Source organism: Scomber scombrus, chromosome 17 (assembly GCF_963691925.1).
Source record: "Scomber scombrus chromosome 17, fScoSco1.1, whole genome shotgun sequence".
NCBI classification, from domain to species: Eukaryota; Metazoa; Chordata; class Actinopteri; order Scombriformes; family Scombridae; genus Scomber; species Scomber scombrus.
Window position 1 is genome coordinate 23548807 of NC_084986.1, and position 18745 is coordinate 23567551.

The 18745-nt window shown below is 38.5% G+C and overlaps 1 protein-coding gene across 2 annotated transcripts; it reads left to right on the plus strand.

Moving 5' to 3' along the window:
* Positions 1–3458: 3458 nt before the first annotated feature.
* Positions 3459–15846, plus strand: cep85l (centrosomal protein 85, like). Of its 2 annotated transcripts, XR_009927319.1 has the most exons (13): positions 3459–3727; positions 5080–5241; positions 5384–6258; positions 6635–6720; positions 7379–7496; positions 7606–7773; positions 8486–8638; positions 9716–9870; positions 12187–12304; positions 12403–12453; positions 14140–14320; positions 14502–14730; positions 14889–15846. XR_009927319.1 is itself a non-coding variant. In XM_062437645.1 (12 exons), the coding sequence occupies exons 1-12, from the start codon at positions 3679–3681 to the stop codon at positions 14666–14668; spliced, it is 2283 nt and encodes a 760-aa protein (XP_062293629.1). In that variant the 5' UTR covers positions 3459–3678; the 3' UTR covers positions 14669–15846. The 2 variants fall into 2 exon arrangements, 1 of the variants encoding a protein (XP_062293629.1); XM_062437645.1 differs by having other exon boundaries at positions 14502–15846.
* Positions 15847–18745: the final 2899 nt, after the last annotated feature.

Below are 18745 nucleotides of genomic sequence, written 5' to 3' on the forward strand. Positions count from 1 at the left end.
TCGTATAAGTGCATTACTGCAGTGCTGCACATGGAAAACAATCAACCATATATATGGTTGATTAGGGTAATGTGGGACATTGACTAATGTGGGACAACTTTTTCTTTTCAGTTATTCGAAAGCTAACTAGTATATGTAAACTGTGTAAGTTATATTGTTTACCATTATGCAGGCTACTAGTTATTATTAACTATCTGATGCAGAAAGCAAAACAACGTGTAGGCCGACAAAATTAAATGACCACATTTCAGAAAGTTTTGGTAGATAAGGCTGCTTTGTATAAATCAAAGTATTTCTAAGCCTAAACAAATCCCAGATGTCCCAGATTATAAAATCTACTAATTCTGAAATGATTTGACACGAAGAATATTAATATATGTGCCATTTTCCTTTTGAGTACAATAACTAAAAAGTGTGCTCTGAATAAACAAGGAAACATCTCAGGGATTTCATAATGATTTTAGGTGTTGATATAATGCATTGGATTCATATGTAAATATGGTAAACAATTCAGAATTGCAAGTGTCCCAAATTACCCTAATCCACCCTATGGTGTTATATGGACTGTCTTACTTTGGTTTGTTTTGCAGTGTCTGGCAACACACTCACTCTTCTGGATGCACCAAAAGAAGATCCAGTGAGTATTATTCATTAAGAGCATAGGCTTGACACATCCTGTCAACACTAAGTCCATACAAGTTCTTCTGAATTTGGCAAAGGGAAGGGAATTATGCAGCAGATGATAAGGATACTGTGTCACTGGACTCCAGAAGGCTTGAGGTATCATGCCAATCTTGTGGAAATAGTTATTTAGCCCATAATGGATTAGAATTCAGTGATGTGGTGCTAATAGAAAATATATTTGTAAAAGGACAACCTGTACAACCTGATAGCCAGCCTGGCAGCACAGAGCTGGCAGAGGTGAAGGTAGAAGTCCACATGAGTAAACTGCAGGAAATGGACCTTGACATGGAAATAAAGAAAAAGACACTGAGGAAACTGAACCTGACTTTTGAATCCTGAAACTAGAAAGAGAAGTAAGTGATTTCAACACACACTGTAAGCATGACTCTAACACAACGTATAAATCATTGTTGTTTTTCTCTCTCCCAAGTTTCAAGCTGACATGTGATGACTTCAAAATAAAAAGATTAAGAAACATTGCGTTGTCATCTCCCTGTTTCATGAATGTACAGTACTTTTAGTACAGTTTATTAGTAAAGTATAGGCAACATGAAAAAACTGAAATAATTACAATGTATTGGTCTGACCACTCTTCTAGTAATGTTGTCTGGAAATATTGCTGTATTGTCCCAGTCAATCTCTAATGCCACTCTGGGAGCACTTTCCTTCCTGAGACAGGAAATATGCAAGACAGTGCAGGCAACAGTGGCGTCACAGGCTCTGTCTGGAGTGACCCTCAGGTGGTGAAGACACCAAAAAACGTGACCATTCTCAGTCTGGGCTTTTGTTCACACATGGGTGTGATTATATGCTTGCTGTGCTGCTGTTTGTTGGTCTGCAAGAGGAGTGAGCATGAATGGCTGACAGGCGTAGTCCTTCTCTCCCAGCAACATACCAGAGAATTCACCTGGAATACAAAATGCAATCATTGCAACTACATAAATGGCAAAGTAAAACATTTGACGCACTTGTGCTTATCGCTAATATTTGTGTGTCTTACCTTGTGATAGTCGCTGGTGAATCTTACCAGCTCGAAAGCCCTGAGAGTCATGGACGGAGTCATGGACCGAGCCAGGCCACTTTGCCTCTAAATGACTGAGAATTAATTCATGTTGTTGACAGTAACTTTAAGTCATTTTTACCAGAGCATTGATACTGTGGAAGGATTTTATGTACATAAAATCTCCATGTGGCCCTGGGGAATGTTTAATGAGGCTCTGTGTGCAGTCCAGTGCACCAGTGACATTAGGGACAGCTGTAACACAACACAGACTAATGAGTATCTTACTGTGACTCTAATGTAACACTGTTTTTGTGGTGTGTAATTCATGTTACCAGCAATCTTGTAGAATTCCTCATTGATTAAGCAACTTCTTCTGTGGCCAGGGAAGGTGATGAAGATGTGTTCCATCAATTTCAGTGTCAAAATACACATTTCTGATGGTACGGATAATAATACCTCTACTCAGATTTTCTGCATCTCCAACTGCATACAAAAAATGCCACTTGCAAAAAAGAGTAGTGCCACACAGACCATCTAAAGGATGATAAGAGCGCCGTGGCTCCGTGCTGTGCGATGCTGAATTTTAGGATACAACAGTCTGCACAAGAAAAGGATACCATTACCGTAATACCTGCAGGTAGTCACTGGGAAACGCAAGAGGGTCCAACCTGTCCCAAAACATTCTGTAATGTTAATTACAGCTAAACAGTACATTAAAATATGTTTCTGAAAGCATCTGACATGAGAAATAGGCAATGCACTAAAATATCTTAATCAATCAGCACTTAGTTTGACAGCTGGACCTGAATTTCGTCAGTTCGGGGACTCCTTTGTTTTGATGATATTTGTGTTGCTAGTGCGACATCTAGTGGCTGAATGTCATATATATTGCAACTTTAAATATAACCAATTATTGGTCCCCGTCCCCTTCAGTAGTCTCAGCCACCTGGAAAGAAAAAAAAAAGAATATCTGATGATTGATCAACACTCAACAATTATCATAATGACAAAATAATACACACAGTGGTGGATGAAGTACTCAGATCATACAGCAATACAGACCAGAACAAAATTCCGGTATAAAAAATCCAACTACTGTAAAAATACACAAGTATTATGAGCTTGATGTAGTTAAAGTATTACAGTAAAAGTACATAAGTATCATGAGCCCCTCCAAAGGGTCAGCAGATAAATGTTAGGGGTGGTGAGATGATTAATGGGAGAGGAAAGAAGAAAAGTTGTGATAGGCCTACAAATCTGTTTTCAGTTTTTAGACTTTTTCTCTAATCTTTGATTTTTGCCAAAATATTGGATCATTTCAACATTTATTAAAATGAAAGCATGTGAGAAGTTTAGAGGGAAAAAAATCACTATGGAGCTGCGTCTGAAATGTGAGTCCTACTACACACTGCTTTTTGGTTTCATCTTTAACAATGTGTTGTATTGTTATATTATCCATTGTGTCAAATCTTCATCTGAAAAGTAACTAAAGTTGTCAAATAAATATAATGGAGTAGAAAGTACAATATTTCCCTCTGAAATGTAGTGGAGTGGAAGTAGAAAGTAGCATCACAAAAATCCACCCAGTATTAATGCTTATTTTTTTATTATGGATTCCTTTTGTGCTGTAAATGCCTGACGTATGAATGTAAATGAGCGTTAGAATCAGTGAGGTGGAACTGAGGAGACAGAAGCTGCTGCGGCTGACTCTGAGCTGTGGAGGAGGAGTTTGCTGAGATCACTTCCACTCAGCTCAGGACGTTCCGGGGACTGCATTTATGTAAAGAATACCGTTATCACTAGATGTTGATAAGATCTAAGACATTCTGAATAATCCTTTCGATGTGTAGTACTTGCGTTATAATGTCGTGAAATGATCTAGTAGTCTACCCGCGTTTATTATAAACACTCCGGGTTTGTTTGGGTTTTTTTTCTCCTCTGATCGGATTGCTGTTTTCCGGCTGTTGTTTAAAGCCTACAAACATCCAAAAATGTGGACCAGAGGTGATTTTGAACATGGATACGAACCTTCTAAAACAGGTGAGATTTGAGCGTTCAGTGACTGTAAAAAAGAGGAGGATGAGGCTCAGGGATGATGTGAGAGCAGCTTGAGCCAAGATTGCGTTTTTGAAGGCCAAAGTGGAGCAGCTATAGCACACACTGATACTGATAGACAGCACTGATACTGTATATGAACACACGCAGCGTATTACAAGACGTTTGTGATCGTTTAGTTTCGACTTAGATTGTAATTCAGCCATTGTGTCCAGCTGCAAAAACAACTGGATGAAATTAATAATAGAAAAAAAAGATCTGAGATTGCGGTAGGCTGCAGATCACCCAGCTGAGCACAGTAGAGCTAATGTGTGTTAAATCAGGAAAGAATCAAAGTGATATGTGATGGGATCAACCTACTGTTCTTAGTTTTAAATGACTACTTCCACGTTTTAATAATATTGGAGAACATCGTTATCTTTGTATTGTATCCTATATTAGAATGATGAAGACATCATCAACAAACACTGGGACATTATTGTTTCACTATATCATCAATGGGAAGCTATTCTGCTAAAGTTTATGTATGCAAGATATATTCTGCAGGTCTACATGAACAGCTGTGGAAATATACCGTTTATAATCAATCAATAAATTAATCAAACTTTATTTGAAGAACAGGAAGTGAGGAAACTATCAGAACTCTCATGAATCTGCAGTGAGGAAACACCAGAGGTAGGATAAAAATGTAAAAATTAAGAATACACAAATGAAATAAAAGGTAATAAAAGATGAATAGAATATAATAAAGAAGTAATGAAATAAAGTCATTATAGGATAAAGTGCGTAGAACCAGGAATGTGAGGAGGGGTATTAAAAGGGAAAAGATGAGAGGAAAATAAAATAATAAAACAACAGAGTGAATGTGATGAAGTAAAAGACATAAAAGTTGGGTTACAAAGAGGATAACAACCAGGAAATAAATTAGAATAAAAAAAGAATAGTCCAAGTAGTAAAACAAGCTAAAACATAATATAAAAGAGATGAATAAATGAAATAAAACAAGACTATCACAGTTATAATATAATGAATTCAACCCTTTAATTTAATGTGACGTGTTGTGAACAGCTACAACCTGTCTGTTGAGGTTGGAGTTGTGATGAATTTGAGTTCAGCAGCCAAGATGCCACCTAAACGCTCTAAAGTGTGTCTACACTACATGACTGTTACACCGGAAAAAAGAAAGAGGGTATCGAATGAAGTACTCAATTGGTATCAGTATCACTTTAAAGAGTACTTGGATTGGTACTGGTATTGTAATTTTTTAAACGATACCCAGTCATTGTACATTAGTTCATATACACATTGTACTTAAAGCCTTTTTAAAATGGTTTCAGGCACCAGCAGTGGTAGCTCTCCAGGATGGGTCCCTGGCCATGAGTCAGCCTGGCTCAGCAACCCTCCCGGCCCTGAGAGCAGGATCGGTGTGCGCCGTCACAGCACAGTTTCTGACAGTGGTGACACCGGCATCGGCACTTACTGCTCTGATAGTGTGGAAGGTATGTTTTTCTCTTTCAGAAAGTTCCAACCAGCAGGTTTTCTTTGTCAAATCAAAGGTAAGAGTGGTGGAATTAATTGTCAGTTTATATGATGTGATTGTTTAAATGTCTTGTTCTTATTGGCCTGTACATGTTCCTACAGACGACTCCAGTTCCAGTACCACACCTTCATCTTTCCATCCACTGTCCCAGCATCACTTGGGCCAAGATGAGGGGTTCGGCAGTGGTATTCCCATCGTCCACGTCATGCCATCTCCCTCCGCTTTACCCCACAGCAGCCACAAAATGCCAGCCTCACCCAGCAGCACAGGTCGCTGGAGCAGGTCTTGCCAATTACTTACGCCAACCAAGTCTCCCCATTATACACCAACCAGTCTGGACATGAAGGACCACCAGCACCAGCCCATCCGTAGGTGGTCCTCTCTCACCAAGTTGTCATCTGGGGCTGATAAGAGCTCCACTAGGACATCGGCCTATCAGTACAACCCAAATTCACAAGGCTCCCTGGACAGAGGTGTGCTATACGGCTACAGAAAGGAACCCCGTGGTTCAAACACAAACACGGGTCTTTATTTACCTTTATCGTCCTCCATGCTCAGCCATACTTTGCTGCAGCGCTCACCAGGTGCCGGTCCCTGCTACTGGAACAATCACAGCATTAGATCACCTGGTTTGGAAACAGACCTATCCCTGTCTTCCACTCTGTCCTCACCTGTAAAACACAACAGTCTGAACATGAGCTACAGTGCTTTACCAGAGACCAAACTGCCTTGGGGAAGTCTCAGCTTACCCAAGCAAGCAGATTCAACGCTGGGTCATCAGACCGATAGAGACTCCCCGATTCAGTCCGCGGTCCGCACCCAGATGTGGCTCACGGAGCAAATGGAGTACAGCCCCAAAGTAGAACGCGGAGGGGAACTCGGTCAGATCAGCGACACTGAGACTAAGGTCTGTGGTGGAGATGGACTGTTGCCACGGCAGCAGCAGGGACATCAGCGGGAACCAGGAATGAATCCGGTGAGGGTTGTATTATAACAATAAGATGACAAAAGAAATGAGGAAGTAGAAGAAAGAAGTGAAAGAGCGAGAGAGAAAAAGAGAAAATTAAAGTGATTAGTTAGTGCTCGAATGTTGGAGGGGAAGAAAGGGATAAGGGATGGAGGGAAGGGGAATATCTTTAGATATCTATATGTTTAACATGTACAATTCACCTGACTTAAAAATAATGACCTACTAATTACTATCAATTAAGAACATTGCTTAGTATTTGCATCCTTTAAGGTAGTATATGTTGTACTTATGTTGACAGATATCTTTATTCCTCAGATATTGATGTCATCACATTGTGCACTGCACTGCATGTGTTCATTTACCTACGTTTGCGTGTTTCCAGATGCTGATGGGGACTTCCCTTCCTGTCAACACTCTGGTGAAAGTTAAAGAGGGACTGCTGAGACAGAGAGAACTGGAGATAGATAGGTACTGCAGGACACACACACACACACACACACACACACACTCAAACACACACAGTGGCTCAAAATGCAACATTTCACAAAACACAAAAACATTTCAGCTCAACTGAATATCAGCTGCAAGTATCGGTTATCTGCCTCTTTGACTTGCCAATTATCAGTATCGGTATCAGCCCTGAAAAAAATCATTACATCATTTCCAGTTATTGTGCCAAGATTTACACTTATTCAAGCTCATAACAATTTGAGCTTGAGACAAATAACAATAATAAAAAACCCCTTTGGGAACATAGGAGGGTTCTCCTGTAATACTGCATACTACATCATGGAGACACTGAATAACCTACAAACCCTCCATAGTCTGTTAAAAAACATTATCGCATGAATAACTCCTCCAATAATTATTGTTTTATTTATCACTTACTGTAATTATTGTTGCTGCTATTATTAACAGAAAATGTATTATGGTGATTATTTATGCCATCATGCATACAGCTATCAGTGGGGTAGTCATAATGATGATAAGTGCAACTACAATCATTGGGAATATTATGATGATTATAATAATTACTATTACTATTATTATTATTATTATTATTATTATTATTATTATTAGTGTGTACCTATTACATTTGTAAGCGGTAAATGATTCTGTCCTTTAGACAAAAGCAGCAGATCCTGCAGCTCCATGTCCGGATCAGAGAGAACGAGCTCAGAGCGCAGCAGGTCCTGCAGAGCCAGAGAGGCTGGTTTGATGAGCCACACATCCTCAATACAAAGGTAACACATGCTACCTGTGTCTGTGAAGAATGACAATTCAAATTCATAATTTGATTACACTAAGTATGTTCATGATAAAAGTCAAAGCATAAGTTGTGGTGTCCAATAGGAGTCAGCGATGGGAATGCCATGCAAACAGCCATCTGATAGGCTGTTCTGTGATGAAGACCTTGTTAGGAAGCTGGCACTGGCCGAACTGGAAGTACTCCATTTGAACGAGTTCTTAAAGCAAGTCACACAAAAGTATACAGAGGACATCAGAAAACTGGAGGAAAAGGTACAGTATATTATTAGAGTTCTATCATTTATCCAAAGAAAGGGAAAGAAAATGGTTAATAGAACAACTATTCTATCTTTTCCTACAAACAACCACTGGAACAAAAACAGAGGGCATTGCCTCATAAAACATAGACACAAGTGGATATTTGCGGGTTCAAACTTTTTTTGTGCTTAACAGAAGGAAGCAGCTCAGGCTGTCAAAATAAAAGTCAGGAGCATCAACGAGCAGGCTTCAAGCTTCACAAAGATGTACAAAGTCACTTGAATTAGTTCACTTCTGGTTGATTTGTATTGTACCACTTTGTTACATTAGAAGTAAACTCTTTGTGCATGTTCAGGCCAGGCCCACTTACACTGATCAATATGGTACTTCAGATTCTGGTTAGTACTTGCTCCCAGAACATGCACACCAATTTTGTTGAAATTCTGTTCACTAGATTTTCAGATATACATTTTGGCGCCCCCTACTGGTTAGGCTTAACAAATTGAAAATCCTCTAAATGTACAGTATTAGACTTTTTCCATATACATGTGCTGGCTAGGTTTGACTCGACACTCCAGCCCAGCACAGCAGAGGTTTTGCATTTTCAGTACAACAGCGCCACACACTCGAAGGTGTCTTTTACTAACAATGTTCTTATCTTGAGTTGAAAAGCAGCAGGTCAGAAATCGGGACATTTGATATATGAGGTGTATTTTTTTGTCCACAGATAAAGACGAGGGATCGCTACATCAGCAGTCTGAAGAAGAAGTTCCAGAGACAGAACGAACAGAGCCAAGAAAAACAGAGACGCATAGAGACACTGGAGAAGTACCTCGCAGACCTACCGACGCTGGACGAGGTGCAGACCCAGGCCCAACAGGTATACATACACACACGTGTTAACATACGCACACATAGGGTGCAGCCACAACCTGTCCGCCAATGCAACACAAATGTTTTTCATAGAGAAAGCTCTAAAAAGCAAGATTTAATGTGAAGCTTGCCTTGAGTTTTTTTTTAATGGGGTTGAGAATCCTCCTTCATACACCTGCTTATTGCAAGAAGAAATATGCATTCTGTACCTTACTTATTTGTTAAAGGTCAGCAGCAGCTCATCTAACAGTTCTCTCTGGCTCTGTCCATTCCAACATGCAACATTTTGGTTGTTATCTACTGACCAAAGTACACAGAAAATGTCACTATGTCGCTATTGCGAGACAATAACCGAATCAACAGACTGATTAAAAGAGCCAGCTCAGTCTGTGGCTGCCCCCTGGACCCCATAGAGGTGGTGGGAGAGAGGAGGGTTTTAGCCAAACTGTCCTCCATCATGGACAACACCTCTAACCCTCTGCATCTGACTGTGAAGGACTTAAGTAGCTCCTTCAGTGACAGATTAATACACCCCAAGTGTAAGAAGAGCGCCTCCGCAGGTCCTTCATTCCAACTGCAGTCAGACTGTACAATGCTGCACTATAGTTGCAGTTTTTAATTTTTATTGTTGTATATTTATGTTATAATTGCACTTTAAGGTCCTTTTACTTAGTTTATCATTTTATTGTTGTATATATTTGTTTTTTTTTTCTATATCACTATTTTTTGAGCTGCTGTAGTAATTAATTTTCCCCACTGTGGGATCAATAAATGTATCTTTATCTTTATCTTTAAATTGACATCATGTATACTGTGCTGTTTTCACCAACTGGATGACGGACTCAAATTGACCAAAAGGCTACTCCAAGATGTCAAATCCATTTTATTTGTGGATATTTTAAAAGAGGGACTAATAACAAAACTGCAGCTGACCATGGCAGCTATATTTTGTAATGAGTTTGTGTCAGTTCTTCATATTTTATTACATTTATGCAACATTTCCCTGCAAGTGTGTGTGCACAGCATAGGAAATAAATGTTCCAACAATGATGTGAGCTCACTCTGTGTGTTTGTGTGTCCTCAGCTGGAAGAGGTACAGCAGAAAGCGAAGGAGCTGGTGAAGACGGTGTCCCAGTTAGAGGAGAGCATAGAGGAAGGATGCACCGTGATGAAGGAAAAAGACGTCAAGATTGAGATGAAGGCCAAGAGAGAGAAAGAGCTGATCGCATCTGTACACAGGTACATAATCAATTGATAAGCTGCTGTTATTTATTCATGTAAGTATGTATATATGTATGAATGCATTTACTTTTACAAATTTACATGAAGATTAATGGAAAAAATCTAATGAAACCGCCCACCCACACACTTTAGGAAGAAGCATTAGTGTTTCATAGCACATGTAGCGAGCATATATAATTAAACATGTTCAGCATCTTAATGAATTCAAGTGCATGAAGCCACTACAGAAGCACAGCTGAATACAAGTGAAGGGAAAGTGCATTTCTAAGCTGAACTATATGTACTTTATTCAAACATGAGACGATACAGTAAGTTGCCATGTAATGTAAAATGTAACAATCAACGCTCTAAGAGAGTTAGATTTTTCAGTCTGCCAAGAGGTTATTACTAGGGCTGCCACTTCTTAAAGCGATTAATCGCTGAATTTCAACAGTTAATTGCGTTTAATCACATTTTAATTTCTGTTATTTTGCATTTCACAACAGTTTTTAAGTCCATATTAACAATGTAAAGCAATGTTTTACCAGTGTGTCTTGACTGGGAATCAAATGAATGCAAAGAAAGTTATGAACTTAACTTTCAGATTTATTTCAAATGAAAAGAAGTGCAATGAGACGGAGGTTATACAATTTCTACTTCAAAAATATAGAAAAGAAATGCTGCAACAACAGTGTGGTCATGAGGTAGGAGGCAACGTCAAAGTGCTTATTCTGTGAAGTACATTTTTGTGGAAGGATTACACTGTTTGCACAAAACGTACAGCACATTATAATAAAGTGCATCACAAACAAAAAATACTCCACAGCTCCATTATTATAAAAGATTTTTTCTAAAAATCCTCTTAATTTTGAACACGACCAGAAAGTATGTGCTAAATGAGAAGTGGTAGAAGCAAATCTGTTGCAGGTCTTACTTGTGCAAGGAATGTATTTATCTTGTTGCTTTGCTTAACTGCATTCAATGGAGGACTTTAAATTCTATAAGATTGAAAGAGGTGCAAGAAGAGGAATAATTAACCTATAATTTGTCTTTTTTCTGAAACAGGACTCTCAGTTCAGCCTCCCACTTAATTTAAATGTTAGCAAATGGAGGGGAGTCAGATGAAAGGATGAAGTGGTAAAGTTTAGATGTCAGCCCTGTCGAGTTTTCTGGTTTCTCTAAAATATTTAACGAGTCCTTGGGGGGGGGGGGGGGGGGGGGGGGCCTGGAGATAGCAGAAAAAGTAGGATATAATGAGTGGCTGAATAACGGGCTAGTATAAGATAAGAGGGTTGTTTTTTTTTTTTTTTATTGTGAATCATGCAAAGTTACTCATGTGGAGTCCAAAAATATAATTCTCAGAAGTGTAATAAATCCTCTTTAAAATACATTTTTGCTCAAAATGAGGACTGTGGAGTTTGACCACTATCATTTACAAGGGTCAGTGACAAATAAGGGTTGGCAAGATGAACAATTCAAAAATATCTTAAAACTAGTTTTAAAAGCAGAATCAGGTTTGTTCAAATGTACATTTAATATTTTTGTTGGTTTTATGTCATTTGAAATGACATTTGCACCATTTTTTTTTTTACCAAAAGTAAGACTGAATGCTCCTGAAAATGGTGTAACCACAAAAGAATGATAAATAATAAATATTTTATCCACCTACAGTGTATTTAAGTGGACTTATACTAATAATTACTTCATTTTAAATTGACATGATTCCCCAGATGAAATGTAATATTTAGAACAATTGTATTCCATTACCTTTATTTAATATAAAAGTTATAATGTAAGATCATGCCAAACTAGTTGATATGGTGTTTTATTGACAATTTAACGTTTTTAAGCAAGTTGAATTATTTGGTACAACATTTTTATGGTTACACCACTTAGACATTTTTGCCATAATCCTCTAATATATTCTCTCAAAATGGATTAAAAGCAGAAATTTGATGCTGGGTCCACAAAAAAAGAATGTGTGCAAGTTAATTTAACATTTCAACCCCTTTAAATTTGACTAAACCACATGGACCCAAAAAAAAAGTCATTGACCCAAACATTTTTGGAGTGTCTTCTAATGGCCACTACGAACAGATAGAATTATTACAGCAAGCATGAATTGTTTCAGTGTTCATATGGACACCTCATTTTAAGGACAGACTTGAAAAATGGTAAACCACGCGTGTAACTCAGTTTAATATGTGGATGCACTTCCCCTGACATTATTTTGCATTCAGTCTGAACTCATGCATTTTTTATGTTAGATGACAAAACCGCCCTACATGGTTTTTAATCTTTGCTCTGTGTATGTGCATGTCTGTCTTGGTAAAGCCTGCAGCAGAAGGTTCAGCAGTGTTTAGGCGATGGAGTGAGGTTACCCATGCTGGACCTGAAGCAGCTCGAGGCAGAAAACACTCATCTGCTGGAGCACCACGACCACAGCAGCAGGGTAAACATTCTAAACACACATGAAAAAATACAAGCACACCTACACACCTACAGTCAATAAGGCATTAACTCTTATCTCTTATCTCTTCTCCCCACCAGCTGATTGAAAACCAGAAAGAACAGATTGAGCGACTGACTTCACAGCTAACGGTACGGTAATAAACAAATCCACACATCAGTTTGTCAAGCTTGACCTCATGTTATTAAAAGACAGAATAAAGTACAACACTGGTCAGCTAATGTTCAGAGATTCAATAGATGTTTATTGTCACATGCCCAGCAGATGGCAGCATTGAAGGCAGTACAATGTCTCTGGTACGTCAGTAGGTCTAGATGTGGGTGTAATAGCTGAATACTGTAATCAAGTAAATGACTTTGTAACAACAAGTACTAAAGTAGAGTGAAAGTAGTCATTAAAATAGCAACTTCAGTAAGAGTGAGAAAGTAATACTTGAAAAATGACTTGAGTAGTGGGTAGCAGAATAAAAAGGGGCCACAACACTGTCTCCTTACTTCTTTTACTGTTTGTGGACATGACTGATAGATGGTGTTTTCTAAGTCCAGTTAAGAAGTGAACATAACCCTGTACTTATTGTTAATATAGGGGTTAGCACTACACTTGGAAATTAATATTATATTATGCACAATTATAAGGGCCACCACTCTTTGTCGAATTTGAAAAGCTCTTTCACTGTCTGAAGTGGCAGGTTCAGATGCTGCTGGGCTGGCGGTCATAGCAACAACATCAAAGTAACCAGCTCCACCTCCAGCAGCTCCAACAGTAACATGCTGCTCTAACACTGATGCTTCACTATTAATAATCTAATGATGTCATATATAATAATATATCAGTCAGAGGACCAAAACACTACTTTTACTGTAATACTGCATACTACATCACTCATAATACTGCAGTACTTTTACTGTAATACTGCATACTACATCACTCATAATACTGCAGTACTTTTACTGTAATACTGCATACTACATCACTCATAATACTGCAGTACTTTTACTACAATACTTTAACTACATTTTGCTGCCAGTACTTGTGTTTTTCCTAACTAGGACCTCTACTTGTAATGGAGTACATTGCTGTATTGGTACTTTTATTTAAATAAGGGATCTGAGTACTTCTTCTGCCAGTGTGATAAAGGACTATTGCAGATCTTTTAAGAAAGCATGTATTAACTATCTATACTTATCTATGGCGTTTAACCTTTAGATTCTTACCCCATGAACAAACAAACAGAAATCAAGAGTGTAGACCAATGTGCAGTCATTTTCATATTGTCCCCCTTGTAGATGCAGCAGACACATTCATTATGGGTCTTCACTTCCTTCCTGAAATTACTATTACCTCTACCAAGGAGGTTTTGTTTTTAATCAAACGTGTTAATCCCTAAAATTCCCAAAAATCTGCTGAAAAGTTTGACCATGGACCAAAAAGGAATTGGTTATGTACTGAAGTCCTGAAGCAAAGATTTTTTTCTCCTGCATTCCTTCCTTGATAAAAATCTATTCCCTGTTTCCTCCTCAGTCGTTTCCATCATTTCTTATAAAAACTACTGCTGCACATTTTATCCTTCCAATCTGAAGTTTTGCTGTATATTTGGATGATTTGTAGGGACTGTCCAGAATACTTTGTGCTATCCGTCGTATTCATAAGCCTGTGATACCTTCTGTGAATTATTACTATAACTTCCTGTTATTCCTTTTTTACTACACCAGCATCTGTGAGAGCTCTGTATTTATTTTACAGGCGCTGATGTGATAATGGCAAATGAGTAGCACTGAAAACTGAAATATATACCTTTTATTTTCCCTCCTGAGAAGCAGCGACAGGTGGAAGAAAGGTTGTTGCTGCATTGTCTTCCCCATGTGGAGATGCCAGAAGTGGACCGGCTGGTGAAAGAGATGTCCCTGTGTCTCCTGGACCTCCAGGGTCTCTGCAGCATCCTGGCCCAAAGAGCACAAGGAAAGGAGCTCAACCTGTCTCTGCTTCTGGGAATGACATGTATGTGGATAACACACACACACACACACATATATATATATATATACATTCTTTATGCAAGGTTGTGAACATAGGCAAAGGTGTTGTTTAAGTTGCATTTTAACAGCAAAAAATGGGAAGCTACGCTATTTATGCCACCGTTTACCATTCCTTCATTTGTCCCTTACCTGTTTCCGTCCAGCGCTCAGTGTTTCTGCAGAGGAGAGCGACTCCAGGGACGTGGTGGAGGAAGAGCTGAAGTTCAAGCTGCTAGAAGTGGGTCAGCTGAGGAGAGACATCGATGAGCTGAGGAAAAGCATCTCAGACCGCTACGCTCATTACATGGGTGACAGCTGTGTCTCCCACTGACACCCCTCCCCCCTTCCCCCCCCCTCCCCATCCTCCAGTTCTGATAGCAAGGCTCTAACATAGTGCGTGTTTTAACTCTTTTACTTCTTAATACATTTCATTCATAACCACATAAAGGATATTCATTATTAAGAGTTCTAAGGTTCAGACCAATGCAGGCTTTTCACCATACAAGCTATAATATTGAGTAACACATTAACATTTATCATTATTATGTTAGTGTGTCGTGTGGACCAATCATGTTGATCAGCCTGACCTCATATGGAGTGCTTGTCCTTCACATTGGTTGTGGATTGAGTCGGACAGCGACAGAGCTCTCCTCAAAGTAAGCTGCATTACACAGACTTAAGACCTGTGTTCTGGATCTCATCTGAATGTCATCTGGATCTCATCTGGATCTCCTGGATAATGGTCTTGGATCTGGCAAAAAAAAAAGTTTAATCTGCCACAATCAAAACTAAAAAGTTTTCGAAGAGACATGAGGCATTAATCCAGCCACGACAAGTTGTCTAAACCCCAAGAGCTGAATTTACTACTGACTAAAACCAACTTCCAGCTGCACTAATCAATATTTTTATATTAACAATTGATTGAATGACTGTGTAATGTGAAAGCTGTTACTTATAGGGATGAACCTATAGAGACGGTGCAGCATAGCTCAGCTCTACAGAGCAGTTTATCTGCTGAAAGTAGAAACTTTTTGCTTACATGTTCATAACACATTTATAAAGTGATAATATGTTAATATTGTACTTAAGGCTTGTTGTACAGTCCCTGTATGACCCAAATATCAATTATTTAGTAGTTTAAATGAATACTATAGGCTTGCTTATAAGCCTTAATAAGCAGACAAGCACATTGACATACTGAGATGTGTAAGGAACATGTTAAGACTAGAGATTCATATTCACCTGCAGAACTCCAGCCTCTGCTATGTGGATCCAATGCAGCTCTCTTTCCATAATTCCATGCAGGATACTGAACTGTAGATGTCAGTTACCCGTTTGAAAGTCTTATATCTGTGAGTTAAAATGTCTTATTAAGCAACATCAGCTGTTAACCACCTAAAGTGTAGGACTAATTAAAGGACATATACAGTCACTGGTCGCTTCATTAGGTACACCTGTACAATCTAATGCAATCCAATACAACAGCTCTGCTTTAAATTCTACATTTATGAAGAGGCCAGTGAGTGTAAATAATTCAATAATGACTCATCCGGTGAAAATCAGCTGATTGTCAAACCCCCGCAAAAAATCATATTATTATTATATTATTAGTTATTTGCAAGTTGTTAAATGATTATTGATGATTATATGATTCCCGTTGGACTTGGGTTCAGTGAATCTTTCTACCAAAGAAGCTAAGAGAGTAAACTGAAACAGCACTTTTTGCACTTTTTTGGTAGACTTTGTCTTTTGTAACCGGGCAGGTTACACAATAAATGCATTTCACGACCAAACATCGTTCTATCAAACAAAAAAAAACTGTCGTCGATATTTTTTGTCTGCATGTTTTAACGGCTTTGTTTCATCTTAAGTGCATAAAGCAAACCATGACAGCCAAAAGTGTGGCTTTGGTTTTCATAGTTGGTTCTCTGTGTGTTGTCAGTCCACCTGTGAATGACTGACACTGACTGGCTCATTCCTGTGTATAAAAAATGATTTTTTTTTGTTTGACATTCTTTTTAGTTTTACTGCCAAATCTATGAAAGCCAAAGGTCTGTTAATATGCAGTGACGCTCCTAAATTGTCATGTGTTTTTTTTCCCCCCCAATATGAGGATTTGATTTGTTCAGATGGCAAATAAATTATTTTTCTAAAGGATTGGTGTGATTTCTTTCAAACAGGTGTCAGATTCCTGGCAGTACATTTTGTGTATCACTGAGTAACAGGAGCAGTGTAATGGGGATGGAATCTGTGGTGGTATTTTATTCATTCCATATAGGGTGTGTGCTTTTTAAAAATATTGAATTGTTGTGGACAGTTATTCTGCTACTACTGCATGATGCACATCTGGATGAATATTTGACTGTATGCTGTTAATTGTGATTCAGTGCACATGACCTAATTACAGTTTAATGACCGGTTAAAAATGAGTATTATTATACAAATGTCCCTGATAGCTTACAGTACATAAATCAACAATCATTATGTTAAAACAGTGCTGAAAATGGCATAATTTGTATAATTCAGTATGACTTGAAAATGAGAAAGATTGGACTACTGAACTCGAATAATGAAAAGCTATGCGAGGAATAACTCAACAACCCTCCTGCTGTCCAGCTCACAGTGGAGGAAATGTAATACTAAAGCAAAGGTACTTTATTTGTCACACATACAGTTGTACAGTGAGATTCAGTCTCTGCATTTAACACATCCTAAGTATTAGGAGCAGTAGGAAGCGACTGTGCAGCAGTTGGGGACCAACTCCAGATCTATATCAGTACCTCGGTCACGGTCACCGCCAGGAGAAGTGACCTAACATACATGTTTCTGACAATGGGAGGAAACTGGAACACCCGGAGGAAACACATGGAAGCACAGGGGAGAACATACAAACTCAGCACAGAAAGAGCTGACCCAAGACCTTCTTACTATGAGGCAACAGTGCTTAACCACCAAGCCACCATACCGCCCACTGTACTGTTACATAATAGTCCAAAAAAAGCCTACAGTCTTATACATGCAAGAAACATTTTAAAGTGTTGCTTAAAGAATAATTAATATAATATTAACATTACATTGACACAGCTTTCTGAAACTGAGCTGTATGTTTTGCTTTAAAATGTCTTGGTAGTATTGTAGTTTCATTGTGCCCTGAGGCAGATAAGCAACCCACCCAAAACATCAGTGAGCCTCCTCCTGTGTTTCACGGTGGGCATGGTGTTTCTTTTCTAAACAACGGCTCAGTACAGGCTTGTTGATGAGCCAGGCCCAACTCGCTCTGATTACAGGCCACATTAACTTCATTGATGGGAAACGCCTAGTCCCCTGATGACAGATTTGGTCGGCTCACAAGCTGGATCAACACAACGTTTTATAGAAACACTTCATTATGTTTCATTGTAAAATAAAAACATTAAAATAATGATTAATCTGATGTTTTATTTAGTTAACAGAACAAATGTTGTGTATATGGCAACTTTTATTTGCCTCCAGAAATGAACATTACTTATTATTATCTAACAGATCAATACAAACAGATTTCCTCTCCTCAAGTATTTAGGTTTGTATTGATGTTTTGAATTTCTTTATCTCAGGATGTGAATGACTTTGAGATGTCCAGCAAACATGTGTGACTAGCAGCTGATGTAAGGTCCACCGCCTGCAGGAATTACATTTCTATGTAAAATCATTCAGAATATAAAGGAGGTTATACAGATTAAACACTGTCATGATAATCATAGATAACCTATATCATTTAATAGGCAACATACTTTCATTATGAAAACCATAAAAATAATTATTGGTGATTGAGTTTGAAACTGTCCCCAGAGGGCTCAGTGTGTTTGTTTTATACTGGCATGAAAAGACCATTTACGACTCTTGTGACTTTTGTGAGAATAAAATCTTGTCTTTTTGCTCAGCTTTTGACAGTGATGATTGCAGGGTGATGGAGGGGCAAAGCCGCACAGACTGTAATAACAGCAAAGCATATAAAAACAGGTAAGGTGGTGAAAATGATCAGTGGATGACCATGAAAGAACTACTCACCCCACTAACCTCAACACGATCCCTCAGCTGTTTCAACTCCGACCGCCTCCTCCGGCCTTCTGTTCCGCTGCCCCTCGTCTATGGAACGCCCTCTGTGACTATCTGAGGGCACCACAGAGTACTGACAGCTTTAAAAAAAAAAAAAAGAACTTAAAATAATTCTTTTTAGCAGAACCTTTGACTTTTTATCAACCTTGCTGGTTACTGCTTTCATGCTCATATTTGTTTTATATTGGTTTTTTTTTTTGGTTTTTTTTACATTGTAGCACTTTTAGAGTTGTTTCAAATGTAAAGTGTATTACATATTATTATTATTATTACCTGTGGAAAACCTGCAAGTGACAATAGAGGTGGTCCTGGG